The sequence below is a fragment of the Panthera tigris genome, chromosome B4, assembly GCF_018350195.1.
Source record: "Panthera tigris isolate Pti1 chromosome B4, P.tigris_Pti1_mat1.1, whole genome shotgun sequence".
Taxonomy (NCBI): Eukaryota; Metazoa; Chordata; class Mammalia; order Carnivora; family Felidae; genus Panthera; species Panthera tigris.
In genome coordinates this window covers 53377162-53393967 of record NC_056666.1, presented here as the reverse complement: position 1 = coordinate 53393967, position 16806 = coordinate 53377162, and the positions used below count along the sequence as shown (strand labels likewise).

The 16806-nt window shown below is 36.2% G+C and overlaps 1 protein-coding gene across 1 annotated transcript in view; it reads right to left on the bottom strand.

The window, feature by feature from the left end:
- SLCO1B3 (solute carrier organic anion transporter family member 1B3) overlaps positions 1-16806 on the bottom strand; it is a 39994-nt gene that overhangs the window by 10710 nt on the left and 12478 nt on the right. The window contains exons 9-12 of the mRNA XM_015536116.2: positions 13022-13187; positions 10741-10925; positions 4937-5001; positions 308-425 (exon numbers count right to left, since the gene is read on the bottom strand). Of these exons, the coding sequence (XP_015391602.2) occupies positions 308-425; positions 4937-5001; positions 10741-10925; positions 13022-13187 (534 nt within the window). The remainder of the gene's footprint in view (positions 1-307; positions 426-4936; positions 5002-10740; positions 10926-13021; positions 13188-16806) is intronic.

Here is a 16806-nt window from a genome sequence, read left to right as displayed (position 1 = left end):
CAACAACAACAAAAACCTGAGTACAAATCCCAGATCTTATTGTTATTTACTGTATGATTTTGAACAAATTACTTATTCTTTTTGAGTCTTTATTTCTTCATATTTAAGGAAAAAGGAAAAAAATCCATTTCCTACAGTTGCTAAGAGTATTAAAATGAGATACCATGCTGCCTGATACAACATGAATACAAAGTTCATTAAATGGTGTTTATAATCATTATTATACCGAAAATGACATGTCATCTTTTAGGCATTAATATAGTCAAAGGAAAAAATCAATTCAAGAAATATATTTATGACATCTTACCCATATAATCTGGAGTTATACAACCTGCAAAACCCTCGTTTCCCACAGCTGCTGGTAGACCACTTCATACATGCTTTATCAATCAGAGCCCCAAAATATATAGGAGCTGGAATTCCTCCTGCAACATGAGATGAGAAAAGGTCAATTCAAGGAACATGTTTCAAACATAACTATGTGATATTCCACACTGATACATTTTAGATTAAGTAAAAGTTAAAAATTTTAAAGCACTCTTCCATTGTTTTGACCTAAATTTACTCAATAATTGAGACTGTTAGGAATCTCAAAGGCTCAAATCACATATAATAGCATATATCTGTTATCTACCTCACCCGCCACACATAGGGAAGAGAAGATGGAACATTAAACGCATGTACACTCTGTTCTTATGATTCCCAAGTAACTTAAGCCTGACTGGTGAAAAGGAGAATGTTGTGAGTAAAACATGAAAGTTACGTTGGTTCGTACATAATTTTTCTTAGGCAAGGAAAGCTGAGGGATGGGAGTAGAATTATAACTTCACAGGGAAATGTAAATGTTCTCAACTCAATTACTGCAAAGTCAGGAGAGTCTTGTACGCTATTTTTAAGAAAATTAGAAGGTAGGGGCACCTGGGTGGCTCAATTAGTTGAGCGTCCAGCTCTTGATTTCTGCTCAGATCATGATCTCACAATTCAAGCCCTGTGTCAGGCTCCGCACAGAGTGTAGAGCCTGCTTGGGATTCTTTCTCTCTTTCTCTCTGTACCTCCACGGCTCATGCTCAATTTCTCAAAACGAAATAAACAAACAAAAAATTAGAAGGTAAATGCCAACACTAGCTCTTCCTCCACAGACAAGCACAGGCTCAGCTTCACAGAATTCTAGGCATCTTGGCAGGTTGTCCTTTCTTGGCTTAGAGCTCCCCTTCCACTTTGTTGGTGTCATTAAAGCCCACAATCCTGCATTTTCTCTCCATTGATTGTGCACATTTTTAAAATCTCCTGAAGGAGCATGGGCTGTTCAAGTTAGGGCTGGTGGCTGAATTTTGTTTCTGTTAATGTTCTGATGAAAATGATGCCTAGGTGTCTAGTGGTCTGTGCCTAACCCAGGTTTTATTTGTAGTGTACAGTTTTACAGAATGTAAAGCTTTTTAGAAATACATATGCTGCCTTATAGAAGAAGTGCCCATCTATTCCTACTGCTATTTTAATAAACTCTGAGATAAACTCCTAGTTCAAAGGACTAGTAATTTGAATAAAATTTTAGGGACATGCCAGTAGAGATCTATATTGCATATGGTGGAACTGAAGTGGCCATGTTTTTACTTTGTTCTTTTTGTATTTTGATGAGTGGCTGACAATTTTTATTTTGTTACATAAAAGTGGTAGTGATTCATATTTCACAAATTTTATTAATTCCATTTACTTTTAATTAGTCTCAATTTTCTGAGAGTGAAAAATTGGACATGACAAAAGTCTGGTGTCTGGGCTAAACATATCTGAGGAAAACTGGTACTGAGAAAATGGGTGAAAAATTTGCAGCTTTCCACAAATCACAGCCACCCTTTGAAAAATGAAAAATGCATGCCAATAATTTATTTTCCCCATATAATACCACCAGTCTGACCAAACTGACCAAACTTAATGCATTAAATGTTTTAGGTAACAACCTTGGTCTTAAGTCATTACTAGAATTTTAAAACTTCAAATTATTTTTTGATTATCCTTTTCAGTTTAATGATTCTCTATGGACTCCTCACAATTTACACATATTTTGTATTCAAGAAAATTATTTGTGAAAGTTCACTACTCAGGATGCACTTTTTTTCTCCCCATAAAAGCAGTTAGGTTCTATGCACCATATATCGGACACATCAAAATAATGTGCTCAATTAGGATGGTAAAATTCCTTGCTTTCTGTTTTATGGCATTAGAATAATTTCCTCTAGTCTCAATCTTATTTCAGAATCTAAGGAGGAGTGCTTGCTTCCACATTCTATTTCATCTGCTAGCTTCTATGGCTTAGCTTCTAGGAGTGAGGCATCTCCATCATATCTGGAGGCAGGAAGCTTCTAGGACAGACAGAGCTGTGAGATTAGAGAAGAACAGAAGGAAGGCTGGGTCGAGAACTAAGTGGAATCCTGCAGCACCTCCATCTTCTTCTCTCCATGTGTTTTGTATTTCCTCTTTCTACCTTTAAGGATCTGTGGCCTTCTCAAATATACTTCCTGTACAACTTCTCCAGTGCAATTAGCCATAGAGTTATGTTTCTTCCTTTTGCTTGCACGGATCCCAGGGACTGGCCCCTCTCGCTTACTTTTCCTTCTGCCATCAGTGGCTGCCTCCAGGCCTGGTCAGTCTTCTACCCCAATCCCTACAGGAATGGTGCTCTTTTCCTACTTCCCAGGAATAAGCATACTATGTTAATACATCTTACAAAGGGGCTTGCACAGGAGTTAAGTTAGGAGTTGTTGAGCTAGCAAGGGAAATCTGTGTGGTATAAATGGCAAATGACAACAAGGGAAAAAGGGCGATATCCTATATCTTGTACTAATCACCGCATTCGAATATTTAGAAATAGGACTCTAACCTCTGGAGTCTACAGCCCTACTCTTTAACAACATAAAACATTACTTCCTGAGCTTTCTTTCGTTCAGAACACTCCTTTAGTCCCAGATGTTCAGTCCTACCATTTAGTTCCCATTTCCTCTCTCATTTTTAACTTCTGATAAAGGTTAGGGTCCCCAGCCTTAGAGAAGAGGGACAGCAAAAAGTCTGCTCCTGTTGTTTCACACAATCTCAGCCTGACCGGATACCCAGTACTTCCAAGCTGTTTTGGGCATTAACGTCTTTGTGTAGAAGGAAGGCCCTCCACTTTGCCTATGGGAAGTAATATTCCTAATTCTAAAAGTAGAGAAACTTGGAGGATCACTTATCTTTGTGTTAAAAAGAGTATAAAACAAATATGATGACTCTTTGTTCTAGTTAAACCTTGACGTTAACTAGAATGAACAATCAAATTCTCTTTTAATAGATTTTGGATACTAGCCCTTTGTCCAATATGTCATTTGGAAATATCTTTTCCCATTCCGTTGGTTGCCTTTTAGTTTTGTTGGTTGTTTCCTTTGCTGTGCAGAAGCTTTTTACCTTCATAAGGTCCCAGTAATTCACTTTTGCTTTTAATTCCCTTGCCTTTGGGGATGTGTCGAGTAAGAGATTGCTACGGCTGAGGTCAGAGAGGTCTTTTCCTGCTTTCTCCTCTAAGCTTTTGATGGTTTCCTGTCTCACATTCAGGTCCTTTATCCATTTTGAGTTTATTTTTGTGAATGGTGTGAGAAAGTGGTCTAGTTTCAACCTTCTGCATGTTGCTCTCCAGTTCTCCCAGCACCATTTGTTAAAGAGACTGTCTTTTTTCCATTGGATGTTCTTTCCTGCTTTGTCAAAGATGAGTTGGCCATATGTTTGTGGGTCTAGTTCTGGGGTTTCTATTCTATTCCATTGGTCTATGTGTCTGTTTTTGTGCCAATACCATGCTGTCTTGATGATTACAGCTTTGTAGTAGAGGCTAAAGTCTGGAAAGAGCTCACCAAACTCCACACCCGAAAAACAAATAACCCAGTGAAGAAATGGGCAGAAAACATGAAGAGACACTTCTCTAAAGAAGACATCCGGATGGCCAACAGGCACATGAAAAGATGTTCAACGTCACTCCTTATCAGGGAAATACAAATCAAAACCACACTCAGATATCACCTCACGCCAGTCAGAGTGGCCAAAATGAAGAAATCAGGAGACTATAGATGCTGGAGAGGATGTGGAGAAACGGGAACCCTCTTGCACTGTTGGTGGGAATGCAAACTGGTGCAGCCGCTGTGGAAAGCAGTGTGGAGGTTCCTCAGAAAATTAAAAATAGACCTACCCTATGGCCCAGCAATAGCACTGCTAGGAATTTATCCAAGGGATACAGGAGTACTGATGCAGAGGGGCACTTGTACCCCAATGTTTATAGCAGCACTCTCAACAATAGCCAAATTATGGAAAGAGCCTAAATGTCCATCAACTGATGAATGGATAAAGAAATTGTGGTTTATATACACAATGGAATACTACGTGGCAATGAGAAAGAGTGAAATATGGCCCTTTGTAGCAACGTGGGTGGAACTGGAGAGTGTGATGCTAAGTGAAATAAGCCATACAGAGAAAGACAGATACCATATGGTTTCACTCTTATGTGGATCCTGAGAAACTTAACAGAAACCCATGGGGGAGGGGAAGGAAAAAAAAAAGAGGTTAGAGTGGGAGAGAGCCAAAGCATAAGAGACTGTTAAAAACTGAGAACAAACTGATGGTTGATGGGGGGTGGGAGGGAGGGGAGGATGGGTGATGGGTATTGAGGAGGGCACCTTTTGGGATGAGCACTGGGTGTTGTATGGAAACCAACTTGACAATAAATTTCATATATTAAAAAAAAAAGAAATTCTCTTTTAAGTTACTTAGTTTTCCTCTCATTTTTTATTTACAACAAAAATAGAAATTATTTTGAATTGTAACTTCTAAACATTTCTTATAATTGGAAATTAATTATATTCAGTCTGTGAGCTTTGGCATGAAAATTTGTATCTTAAATTTTTAATCTCTATATTTAGCATACCTAATGCTCGTATAGTTAGTGAATGGAAACCCACTGCAAGGGATTTCAGCTGAGGTTGAACATTTCTGAAATAAAATAAGGGCAAAGAAACATTAAACATCTCCAAAATACCAAACCAAGTTCAATACTTAAACATTTCTTGGGGCTCCTGGGTGGCTCAGTGAGTTAAGCATCTGACTCTTGATTTCAGCTCAGGTCGTGACCCCAGGGACATGGGATCAAGCCCCGCATCAGGCTCCATGGTGAGCATGGAGCCTGCTTAAGATTCTTCCCCTCCCTTCCTCCCTCCCTTCCTCTCTCTCTCTGCCCCTATTTACTCTTTCATAAACAAACAAACAAACAAACAAACAAACAAACACTCAGTGGCATTGTTCTTCATGATCAAATGAAAACCCTCAAGTGAATGGCTGACATTTCAAGTTGTCTTTCAGTTGTTTTAAAATGGGAACATATGAGTGATAACAATTATTATTCTCTTATTTTTCAATATGTTGAGATTTCAAGACAGTTTAGCATTTTCACATTTGATCCTTTGAAATCCTATCAGTTTGTGATTGGAACAGACTTTATTATGCCTACAAAGAAACAGATCTCCTGTGACCCATTCAGTTGACACAGGCCACGTGATACAGCAGATGCTTTTATTGAGGTCTTGGTGTGAGGAGAACTCTTTTACCATCCTATTTCTGTCATTTCTGCTAAAAGCAAAGTTCACTAATATGATTCATAAACCATGGAATATAACCAAGAGGGTCAAAAAAGATTCCTGTGTATTCTAGTGTCTAATGTATGTAAATGGCATTTTAAAGGGAGCAAGCACATTTGTATCCTCTCTTTTAGAAATTAACTCACTCTTCCATTTAGAAATTTCTTTCCACCATTCCATTTTTCTGTGTCCAATGAGATGATGACACTACCATACCTGTGATAGCCTAATACATTTCAAGTGAAATGAATTATCCAGCAGTAATGGCAGGATAGGGAGGAGTTGACTGTTTCTATGGAACATTTCTATGGAAATACTTGATTAACTAATACAAAGGTGTTTTTTTTTTTATTTGAACTGTTTGGATGACTGTATTTGTTCATAGAGATAAGCAGATTTAGTCATTCAACAGATGTCTAAGTGTCTCCTATGACATTCCATGCTAGTTCTTGTTCTTGAATAAGGAAATAATGGTGGTTCATATTGAATAAGTGACTTGGAGAAATCATGTAACCTCTCTTAGTATCAGTTTCCATATTCCTGAGTCCCTGGGTTCCTACATGGTTTAGTTCATTCTTTAATCACACCCAGTCTCTTGTTCTTACAGCACTCAAACTCTTCCATTATATCCCTTGTTACCAGGAAAATCTTTAGATCATATGTTCTTAGGAAAGTTTTCACTTTCTTGTTCTAACAAAGCCTGGCTTCCCCCTGATGGTTCTCTTTCTATGCAAATCTTTCAAGTGGGGGCTGTTTTTCTCCCATAGCCTGCAGTCTCACTGGGCCTCAAGAATAGATGTCCTTCTTGCCTTTTCCTTTACTTATTTTTTTACTACCTGCAGACCCTAGTGCCTCCTCTGAAAGACCTCTAACTTCCCTCAAGTATTGTGCCATTCTAATATATCATTCTCTAACTTGCTGAAATATCTATGGACTAGCACAACACTCCCTGCCCCCCCCCCCATCATTCCTTGGCAATTTTAGTACTAGGCTGTGATTTTTTTCCCAAAACTATATCTGCCACTCTTCATAGTTATTTTAATAATCCATGTAAACCATCCTCTCAAAGCTCTGGCCTACATGTTTCTTGACCTCTTCACCCATTTGGGGTTATCTCACCCACTGCATGGTCATGCTAATCAGTACATACTTCCCTAATTATCAGCTTTGAGCTCCCTTCTTCATAACACCTCTTAACTTCACTGTATCCACTAAACCATCTCCAACAAAGTTCAGACCCACAGGGCTCTTCAGGACCTTGCCACCCTCCACCTTGTCCCCACCCATCTCCGTTTTCACCACCTCATTTCTTTCCTACCATGTTCTCTCATTACCATCCTTCCTTTCATATACCTTAAACTTCATGTCCCTCTCATCCATTATTGTCCCAGGCAAGCAAAAATGCTTTCATCCAACCCCTACCTTTTTCATTAGACCCCTCCAGAGCTGTGCTGACTTGAGGAAATCATTCAAACATTCTGACTAAGCTCATTTTAAATTCATAAGTACAACCCCCAAGGGCCTCTGGTACAATCCTACTGTATTTTACTAGCCCACTTTCCCAGTTTATTCTCCCAACCTTAAAGATTATTAGTTCCCACTTTCTGATCTCATTTCAAGCCACTTCTTTTTCCTCCTCTCTCTTAGTTGATTGCCTTGCATTTTATTTAGCAGAAAAAGTAGAAGCAATCAGAACAGACTTTCAATACACTTGTATGAGTAAAGCTAAACATGTAACTCTTTTTTTTTTACTCACATAGAAGACATTCCTTTCTGTTATAGAATAAACTCCATGCACTTGTTCATATCCCCTTTCACCTTCCCCTGTCATGTTCCCTTTCTTTCCTGTACCATCAATTTCCTTAAACTCTACTGGATAATTCTCATCAGTACACAAGCATGCTATAATATCTAACATAAACAGAAATCTTGACACCACACCCTTGCTAACTTACCACATCTCTTCTCTGATTTTTTATATAACATTACTAATATGAAGGATTTTCCCTGAGTATCTTCACTTCCCCTTCTTGCATTTTCTCTTGGTTCTTTGCAAAACAGCCCTTCTTTCCTCCCATCTTTATGCATTACTTTTGTTAAATCTAGTGACAAGTACATAATGAAATCCAACAATTACTCCCTAATCTTTAACTGCCATGATACACCTTCTTGGTTTCTCTCCAATCTCATGGAATCTCTTTCCTAGTTTCCTTCAATGGATTCTCCTCCTATTCTTGGTTTATGAGATTAGAGTGCCTGGGTCTTGGTTCTAAAATCTTATTTCTATCTGTATTCAATCTTTAGAAGGTCTCAACATTGCCAAGATTGTAAATAACATCTGTGTGTTATTCATTCCAAATTTAATGTCTCCTGCTCCAATATTTCATCAATAGGCATCTCAGACTTACAGGGATAGAACAAATTCTTGCTTATCCACTATCTTCAACTACCCTTCCTTAGTCTGCCTCAGTTTGTTGAAAGTACCATCTTCTCAGAGCTGAGCCAGAACCTTGAAATCATCCTTAGATTTTTCTTCTTACATGCCACATTCAATCCATCAGCAAATACTATTGACTTGGTTTTAAAAACAGATCAAAGACAAACTCATATCACTTTCTAATTCCTTTACCATCACTATCCTCAATCAAATTCCCATCCTGTGAAGAACTATCAAAGCCTTCCATTCTCCCTGATTCCATCCTTGAGTCCCAAAAACTTGATCTCCACACAACAGCCAGAGTCATCTTACAATTGGATAAGTCAGGTATATAATTTTAATGCCTAATGGCTCTGCTGGCTTCTTAATACAATTAGAATAAATTCCAAAGTTGTTTCTGTGACCCACAGGGTATGTTTTATCTGGACCATGCTCTTCCCTTGTACCCAGATCAGCATAGCTTATACCCTCATTTTTTATTGCGCTCTCTTATCAAGTGACTTCCAATGCACAATATTTGAATTATTATCATTTATTTGCCCCACTTCTATATTCTTAGTCTGAGTTATTTTTCTTCCTAGTGCTTAATACTTCTATTTTACATATTTACTTGCTTATTTATTGTTTCTTCTTTTATGCTCATCCAGTCTTTCACCCTCACTGGAAGCTAGTAAAAGAGGAGACTTTATCACTTATGTTCATAGTTCTGTCTCAGCTCCTAGAATTGTGTCTGACACATAAAATGAATATAATGAATGAGTGAGTATCATCATTCCTGCTTAGTCTAGTTTTAATAATAGCCTTATGATGTAAGCATTGGAAAATCATTAATAGACTGAAGTTCATATTTTTATTCTATAGTCTGCTTCACAAAAGTTTTCTTTCATTAAAATTAAAGGCTGGTGAGAGATCAGTAAATGTTTTTGATGGTAATGTTTATCTTAACCACTTAATAAGGTAAAATATAAATGTCATCAATGATGAAACAGTGTTCTCTAAAACCCTCTATTCACTCTGCAAATATTTTAAATTAAAAAGCTAAGACTTAGGGGCACCTGGGTGGCTCAGTCAGTTAAGTGTCCGACTTCAGCTCAGGTCATGATCTCATGGTTCGTGGGTTAGAGCCCCGCATCAGGCTCTGTGCTGACAGCTCAGCGCCTGGAGCCTGCTTCAGATTCTGTGTCTCCCTCTCTCTCTGCCCCTCCCCCTGCTCTTTCTCTCTCTGCAAAATAAATAAACATTTTTTAAAAAATAAAAAATAAAGTACTAAAACATTTTTTTAAAAAAGCTAAGACTTAGATAAAGCTAATGCAGAATTTTGAGGGAGTTTTTTTTTTTCTGATTATTAATGTGTAATTTGGCAAATATGGAAGAGTTCTGTTTTTGAGTAGACATTTTATATTAAGGTGGAGACATAGCTGTAGAATAAATTAGCATAAATAATTTAACAAGATTTGGAGTAAGAATAAAATTTAAACAATTATAGACTCTGTCTGCTCATGTATATTCATTTTAACACAACTTATCACATTTGTTTTCTTTCCCTTCCATGTCATGTTGTTGGCTGACAGTGAACTTGTGGTTAACTACCTAGGTCCTAAAAGTATAATTTGGATGTTAACCCAGGTTACCATATTTACACCTGTATATTTTTGAGATATGCATGCAAGTTTTAATATGTTTTCAGTTTTAGGTAACTGAACAATTAACCTCATCAACATGGTCTGTGTGATCTTCTCCCTTCCTAACTCTCCAATCTTATCTTATGTCATAGACCTCTCACTCATGATGTTCCAACCAACTCAAACACTCCAGTTCTTTCTGGTCTGGAAGAATTGGCACTGATGCTCTTTTTCTATAAAGTTCTTCATTTGGCTAATGTTAACCTATTCTTTAGACTTTAGGATTCAATGTTGCTTTTTTTGAGAAGTCTCTGAGTCCTCTTCTCACTGCTCTTCACTTCAATCCTCAATTAGGTTTTCCTCTTTATTTTCTTTAATGTTGTTCTTTTTCCTTACTAGTACTAATGACAGTTTCTAATTATGTATATATTTTTAAACTTATTTTTCTTACATCATTATTTCCTGTAATAATCTAATGTGTATCTGTTTTATTCACCATGGAATATTCTTTAAGCATGGTGTAAGTATTAGTCTAATGAGTGAAAAAAGGAATGAATTCTGCTCATATATTTTTTTCTTATCTATGAGGGTAATTGAGAGACCAAGTCAAAAGCAATTTTGATGGTATATGAAAACTTTAGAATATTGTAGATGGTTTACATTACACACTCTGGCTCCCAAATGTTTTCTTTCAATTAAATCAATGGTTGATTCACTCTGACAGGCTTATCCTGGTGTAAGGCATCTCAAAATTAGAAGTTCTTTTAGAATTACAACATGGATTTTTTTTTCAGAATTGAAGTGATTTTCAGTCACTCCATGTCACAAAATTCTTCATAAGAGGAGAAAATATGAAATCTTGTTATCATTCATTATGGCATTGGAGTATCACAATAATCCTAAGAAAATGCATTCTTAGAAAATTAAAATGTAACAAAATATAAATTCATGTTCCTAATATATTATGGAAAATATGTACATTATTAGGTGTGTTTATTGTCTAAATATACATTAAAGTGCATTAAAAAGTCATACTTACTTAAAAACCAGCATGATAGTTGGGGTGCTTCCCAATGAAGAGAAAAAATAATTCAAGACTTGCACCAGTACATAAATATAAAATTTTTTTGTACAATGATTGTCTCTTGGGCATTCACCCAAATTCACTGAATTATTTTTGTTCTGGACACCAGTTACTTCCACACAACTACAGTTATAAAACACCTAAAAAATAGTTGTTGAGATATTACAGAATATATTTGTAAATTATGACTGGGTTATAAATCATTTCATTATAGCTAAAAAAGTCTCACCCATCAAGCTAAAATGTTTAGTTTTTAAAACATACAGTTGTTTAATAGATGAAAGGCAAAATTGTTTCCTCTATTACTCTAGAAAAAAAACAATTCACTATTAACATTTAACTCATTACTAATTTAAAAATTAGAAAAGAATAGAAAAATTAATGTTTGAAACTGTAAATAATTTCTCATTAATATAAATTCTTTTAAATAATTTTCTCCCAGTCAATTTTACTTTCTATAAAACATCTAGTTACTCTCCTTAACAATCCTACTAAGTGTCAGAAACATCTTCTGGGGAGAGGCTACTCAGAGAATCCAGAAAATATAGTTTTGTGGGGGGCAAAACCTGGAGCTACCCATTAGAAATGGGGCAGAATCTAGGGGAATAGGAACTATGCAGGCATACTGGAACTACTTTGTACAGCAAACACAACATCCAAGAACATAATGACAGATTAGAGGATAGATGATGTTATTACCGGGGAGGTTCAACACAACAGAATACCCTAATGAATAGAGCACAGGGGAAGAAATCTTAGGAACAAATGATTTTAGAGATTTGATTCGGCAGGACGTTTATTTATATAGGTGGCTTAAATAAATCCTGTTTCAAGGCTAGGCTAAAAAAAGCAATTCACTTAAGCTTAAACTTCTTAGTACTCTAGACTATTTATTGAAGAAGGAATTGGAAGAGAATTTGAATCAGTACTTATCTGATGATCAAACTTTACTTTTTCACTAGGAATAATATGGAGGAATCCTTTATGTATCAAACCTATTGACCAATATAACCAAACTCAGGTACAAAGGACATTATTTTGAGTAATTAGGAAGGGATGATTTCTTACTAAGGATTTGGTAAAAGAACTCCCCAGTAGTCCCCAAATGTTATAGTCATGCCAGTATTAAGAAAATGTCTCCACAGTATACAGAGTTCTCTTTAGGATTCTAACATCATGTCTCTTCCAGGCCTTCACTAAGGGGCCAAGTGGGACCATGGATTAAACATGCATTTTCAGTGAAAAGCACTAGAGCCATGAATATAAAATAGGGGTTTTTAAGTATAGTCCTTGGATGTTAATTTATGGCCTGGCTTCACAGACTCTGGGTGCTTTATTCTTCAAATTCTCAATACCCTTCAATAATACAATTAGTAGGGTTATGGACAAGGAAAAGATGGAAAAAGTTTGAAAATCAAAGACAGAAATGTGTGGAAGAGGGCAATGATTGATTATAAGCTGATGATATTGCTAATGTTGGTGATAAGAAAATGGCTCCCAACTTTGTGAGTACTCAGTAGATTGTAAGTAGAATATCTGATCCCCAACTACTGGAAATTAACCCAGAGAATTAGGGAGAACCCATAGTTTGCATGGAAGGGAATATTTTAAATGAAAAAGGATATGGTATTTCTATGGAAGTTGTCTGGAATAGGTAGGCAAATGACTAAGTTATACTGGATAGAAGTGCTGCCCTTGGAGATACGAAAATTGGAAGCCAAGAATTGGATAGTCAAGTGAGCATGAAGCCTTGATTAATTTTTTGGAAAGTCAAAAGGGTGGTGAGCCTAAAGGCAATTTTGCATATAGATTGTTGTACTGGAAAGGCAGAAAGTACTGACAAATTGTTGGGTCAGGACTTTCCCCTAACTTCTGAAGGGTAGAGGATAAAGTAACCCTAATTGAATCTAATTAGTCAAATGAAGTGCTTCCTAGAGATCTTAAATGCATTTAAATTCCAGACAGTCATATTCTCATAAATTCAAGGGGGAAAGTAGGAATAATCTCAATGAGAATTCAAGCAACAGAAAAACCCATTTGTGTTTCAAACAGGATTTTATTGGAGGTTTTTGTTTACACAACCCCACAACTATCACAATGACAGACAATACTGGGAGTCTTTTTCTTTTATCTTTTTACTGGAGACTTCACTTTCAGAAAGATTTGATAAGTAATAGGTAAACCAAATACATGATTTTGATCAAGGAGAGAAGAGAAAGTAAAAACAAATACTCACTATAGACTTTTTATTGCCACTTGAAGATTTGCAACCTGCTAGACAAGGTGACATGTAAGTTACTCCATTGGCTCCACAGACAGGTTCCCAGTGACTTTCATCACAATTGCAGTCTGAGTTGCAATAAGAAAGTGGTACATTTATGTGAGATGCCACTGGATTATTTCTGGAAATATAAGGTAGACATATATCAAAAAGAGAGCGAGAGAGAAAGAAGAAGGAGAAATAGGAGAAGGAGGGAAGAGAGAAGAGAAGAGAAAGGAAGGGTAGAGTAGGAAAGGGAAGCAAAGGGAAGGGAGGAAGAGAGGAGGGCACGAGGGGAGAGGGAGAAGGATGAGGAGGGCAGGGGAGGAGAAAGCAGGGGAGGGCAGAAGAGAAACAAGGAAAACAGTTGGGCTTTAACCAGAGAAATTTGATGAATGATGATGCAAAAATGGCATTTTAATACTGCTTATTAACTTAACACATACCCCCATCTTCACCCAGACATAATTTATGACCTAGAAAAAGTAAAACGTAAAGAAAAAAAAAAGATCAATAAGACTTAGATAGGAGATCTTTGTGATCCTACCAAGAAATTATTCATTAAACAAGTCACTTCATTTTTCTCAGACTCAGTTTCTCTTCAAGTAAGGCAATAAACTAAGGTTCTCCCCAGCTTACTATAAAGTCCCATGAATCTGTTAGTGTTACTTAGTTTGAATTTTAAAATCTATATTTCAACTACATAAGAAAATAATTCAATATGGTCAAAGCAGAACTCCTAAGGATCAATTTTTAAAAATCAAGAATAATAAAATCACTCGAAAAAGACAAGAAAAACTCCATATAATTTTTAAATGCAATGACAACATGCTTTAAAATGATGGACTATAAAACATGGTTGTATTTATAAGATATGATTTCATAACATGGCTAAAATTATAAAATGGATTATTTGTATAATTTAATTATCTGCTTATAGATTTTTAAAATTATGCTTTTGGTTTTTATAAAAATCTTGATAACAGAGAACTGATGAATTATCTTTGAATAAGATACTTGTGACTACTCTTCCTAAAACAGTTTTGCCATTTGTAAGTCAGAGATAATAACATCAATCGCATAGGGACTTTTTGGAAAAAAAAATAATAAGGAAGTTCTCAAGTTTTTATTCTCAGTAGCCCTTCATAGTATTGAGGACCCCAAAGATTTTTTGTTCAAGTGGGTTATATGTATTGGTATTGGTATATATAGACTCTAATTAGAAATTAATACTACAAATGTTTAATACATGAGAATACACAAGCACACATCATTAGCCACCAGACTGATGTTATCATTACATTATTGTAGCCTTTGAAAATATCACTTTACACTCATGAGAAAATGAGAATAAGAAAGACAAATACCATTCTGGTATTATTATAAAAATAGTTTAGAATCTGCTGAGACTTCAATAAGGTCTCAGGGACTCCTATTGACCCTCAGGCCACATTCAAAGAAACTCTGCACTTATTTATATTTTAAAAAGTTAGTTCTGTTACTAGCACTTCATAAATGTTGAATATATCTATTCTATTATTTACTATGATTAAACTATGATTTTCATGAAGGCAGCGATGTATCCTATAAATCTTCTTGATCTTTAAGGAGGCACTCAGTAAAATTACTGAAGGAAAATAATCCCACACAATTCTAGCTGCTTTCTTTTGAATAGATAGCACAGTTAGTATACATGCTTTTAGGAAACTGGCTTTAGGCTAACGCATATCTGACAACTTGGGAGCCCTTAGAACTACTGATGTGATATAGCATCAGTCTGGAGTCATTGTGTGACTTCAAATAAGTTATGGTTCCCCTGGGTCTCAACTAATAAATTAAGAGGATTTAAGAGGTTTGAGCTTCATGATCTCTAAGGTTCTTTTTTTAAAATATTTTTTAAGTGTTTATTTATTTTGAGAGACAGAGTGGGGGGGGGGGCGGGCAGAGAGAGAGGGTCACACAGAATCCAAACCAGGGTCCAGGCTATGAGCTGTCAGCACAGAGCCCGATGCAGGGCTCAAACCCACAAAGCATGGGATCACAACCTGGGCTGAAGTCGGACGCTTAACTGACTGAGCCTCCCAGGTGCCCCTCTAAGGTTCTTTTACCTCAAAAGTTCAATGTTCTAGAATGTATTATGATGAGTGAAATACATCAGTCACAGAAAGACAAATATCGTATGATTTCACTCATGTGAAATTTAAGAAGCAAAACAGTTTAACATAGGGGAAGGGAAGGAAAAATAAGATACAAACAGAGAGGGAGGCAAACCACAAGAGACTTTTAAATACAGAGAACAAACTGAGGGTTGCTGGAGGGGGTGTTGGGTAGGGGGATGGGCTAAATGGGTGAATAGGCATTAGGGGGGTCCAACTTACTCTGACGAGCATTGGGTGCTACATGTAAGTGATAAATCACTAAATTCTACTCCTGAAACCATTATTATACTATATGTTAACTAGCTTGGAATAAAAAAAAAAATCAAAGTTCTAAGTACTCTGTATTTACTGGAGTGGGTAATGCTGGGTGGATAGGAGTAATTACCAACAGTCAGGATTAGGAGGAAGCAGAGAGATAATTCAAGACCAGGTTGACAAGTATCTAAGAATAGGATGGTGTTTAGGTAAGCAGTTGTGGGGAAATTTGACACGTTCAAACTGACACCTCATGAGATCGAGACTTTAGAAGCTCAGAGCCAACAATAAACAGCACTACGTAGCATAGTTATACAAGCATAATCCAAAGATCTTTCCTTGTTGTCTGAATGTGAACCTTTCCAAGCTTAAATTCTTGGCTATATTCTGGAGATTATAAGAAATCTACTCCAGAATCGTGCCCCTAATTTGGGGTAGAGACTGGCATACTGGGAATACTTCACAATACTTGATAATACTACAAAGTAAAGGTTTTCCAGGGTCTAATATACAATCATATATAGGATATTTATTAATTCTACTGCTAATAAAGATAATATCATAAGAAACAGTATTAGCTTGCAGAAAAGGAGAATTCAATACAATGTAAGGAAGTAGACTTAAGTAGAAAGTCTACGACTTAAGTAGAAAGCCGATAGCCCTGCATGGAGGTAGGAGACCCAGTGTACCACATGGGAGAAACAAAAATAACTTCTTGATGCCAGTGCTGGGGATTTGGGTCCCCCTATAGCAAAAGTCGGGGACTGAGAATATTTGAATATCTGAACAGATGGTTTCTATGAGGGAGTTTCTTCTTCTGGAAAACAGCAACAAAATATCGCCTGCCTATGAGACTTGCATTCTACCATCTAAATCCTTTACACCTCCTCAAAATGAAGAGTTCCAATCCTTAAAAACTCATTCTAAATTTGTCTATCACTTTAAAATAAAATAGATAGTTGTTAAACATTACAGTTAACTGTAGATAAGAATTTTTCAGTCACTTTTGGAAAATGTTATTTATATTCCTCTTATAATGCATCCAAAATTGTAGTGGTTAAGACTAAAAGTTTTGGAGTCAAAACTCCCCAATTTAAGTCAGAATCTTAACATTGCTAGTCTTGTAATATGTGTATTTCTCTACACCCTGCTTTCCCTATCTATAAAATGAGGGTAAAAGTACCTGTCAGTCATTATAAACAAGCCCCAAAAGATAACTATTATTATTACAACTTATGTAGTTTTTCTTTTAGGAAGGAATAAAAGGAGAACTTTTTGAGATTTTAGGAAGTGGAGGTTTTAAGAATTTGTAAATTGAAATTTCAATTAAAAAAGTTTATCTAAGAT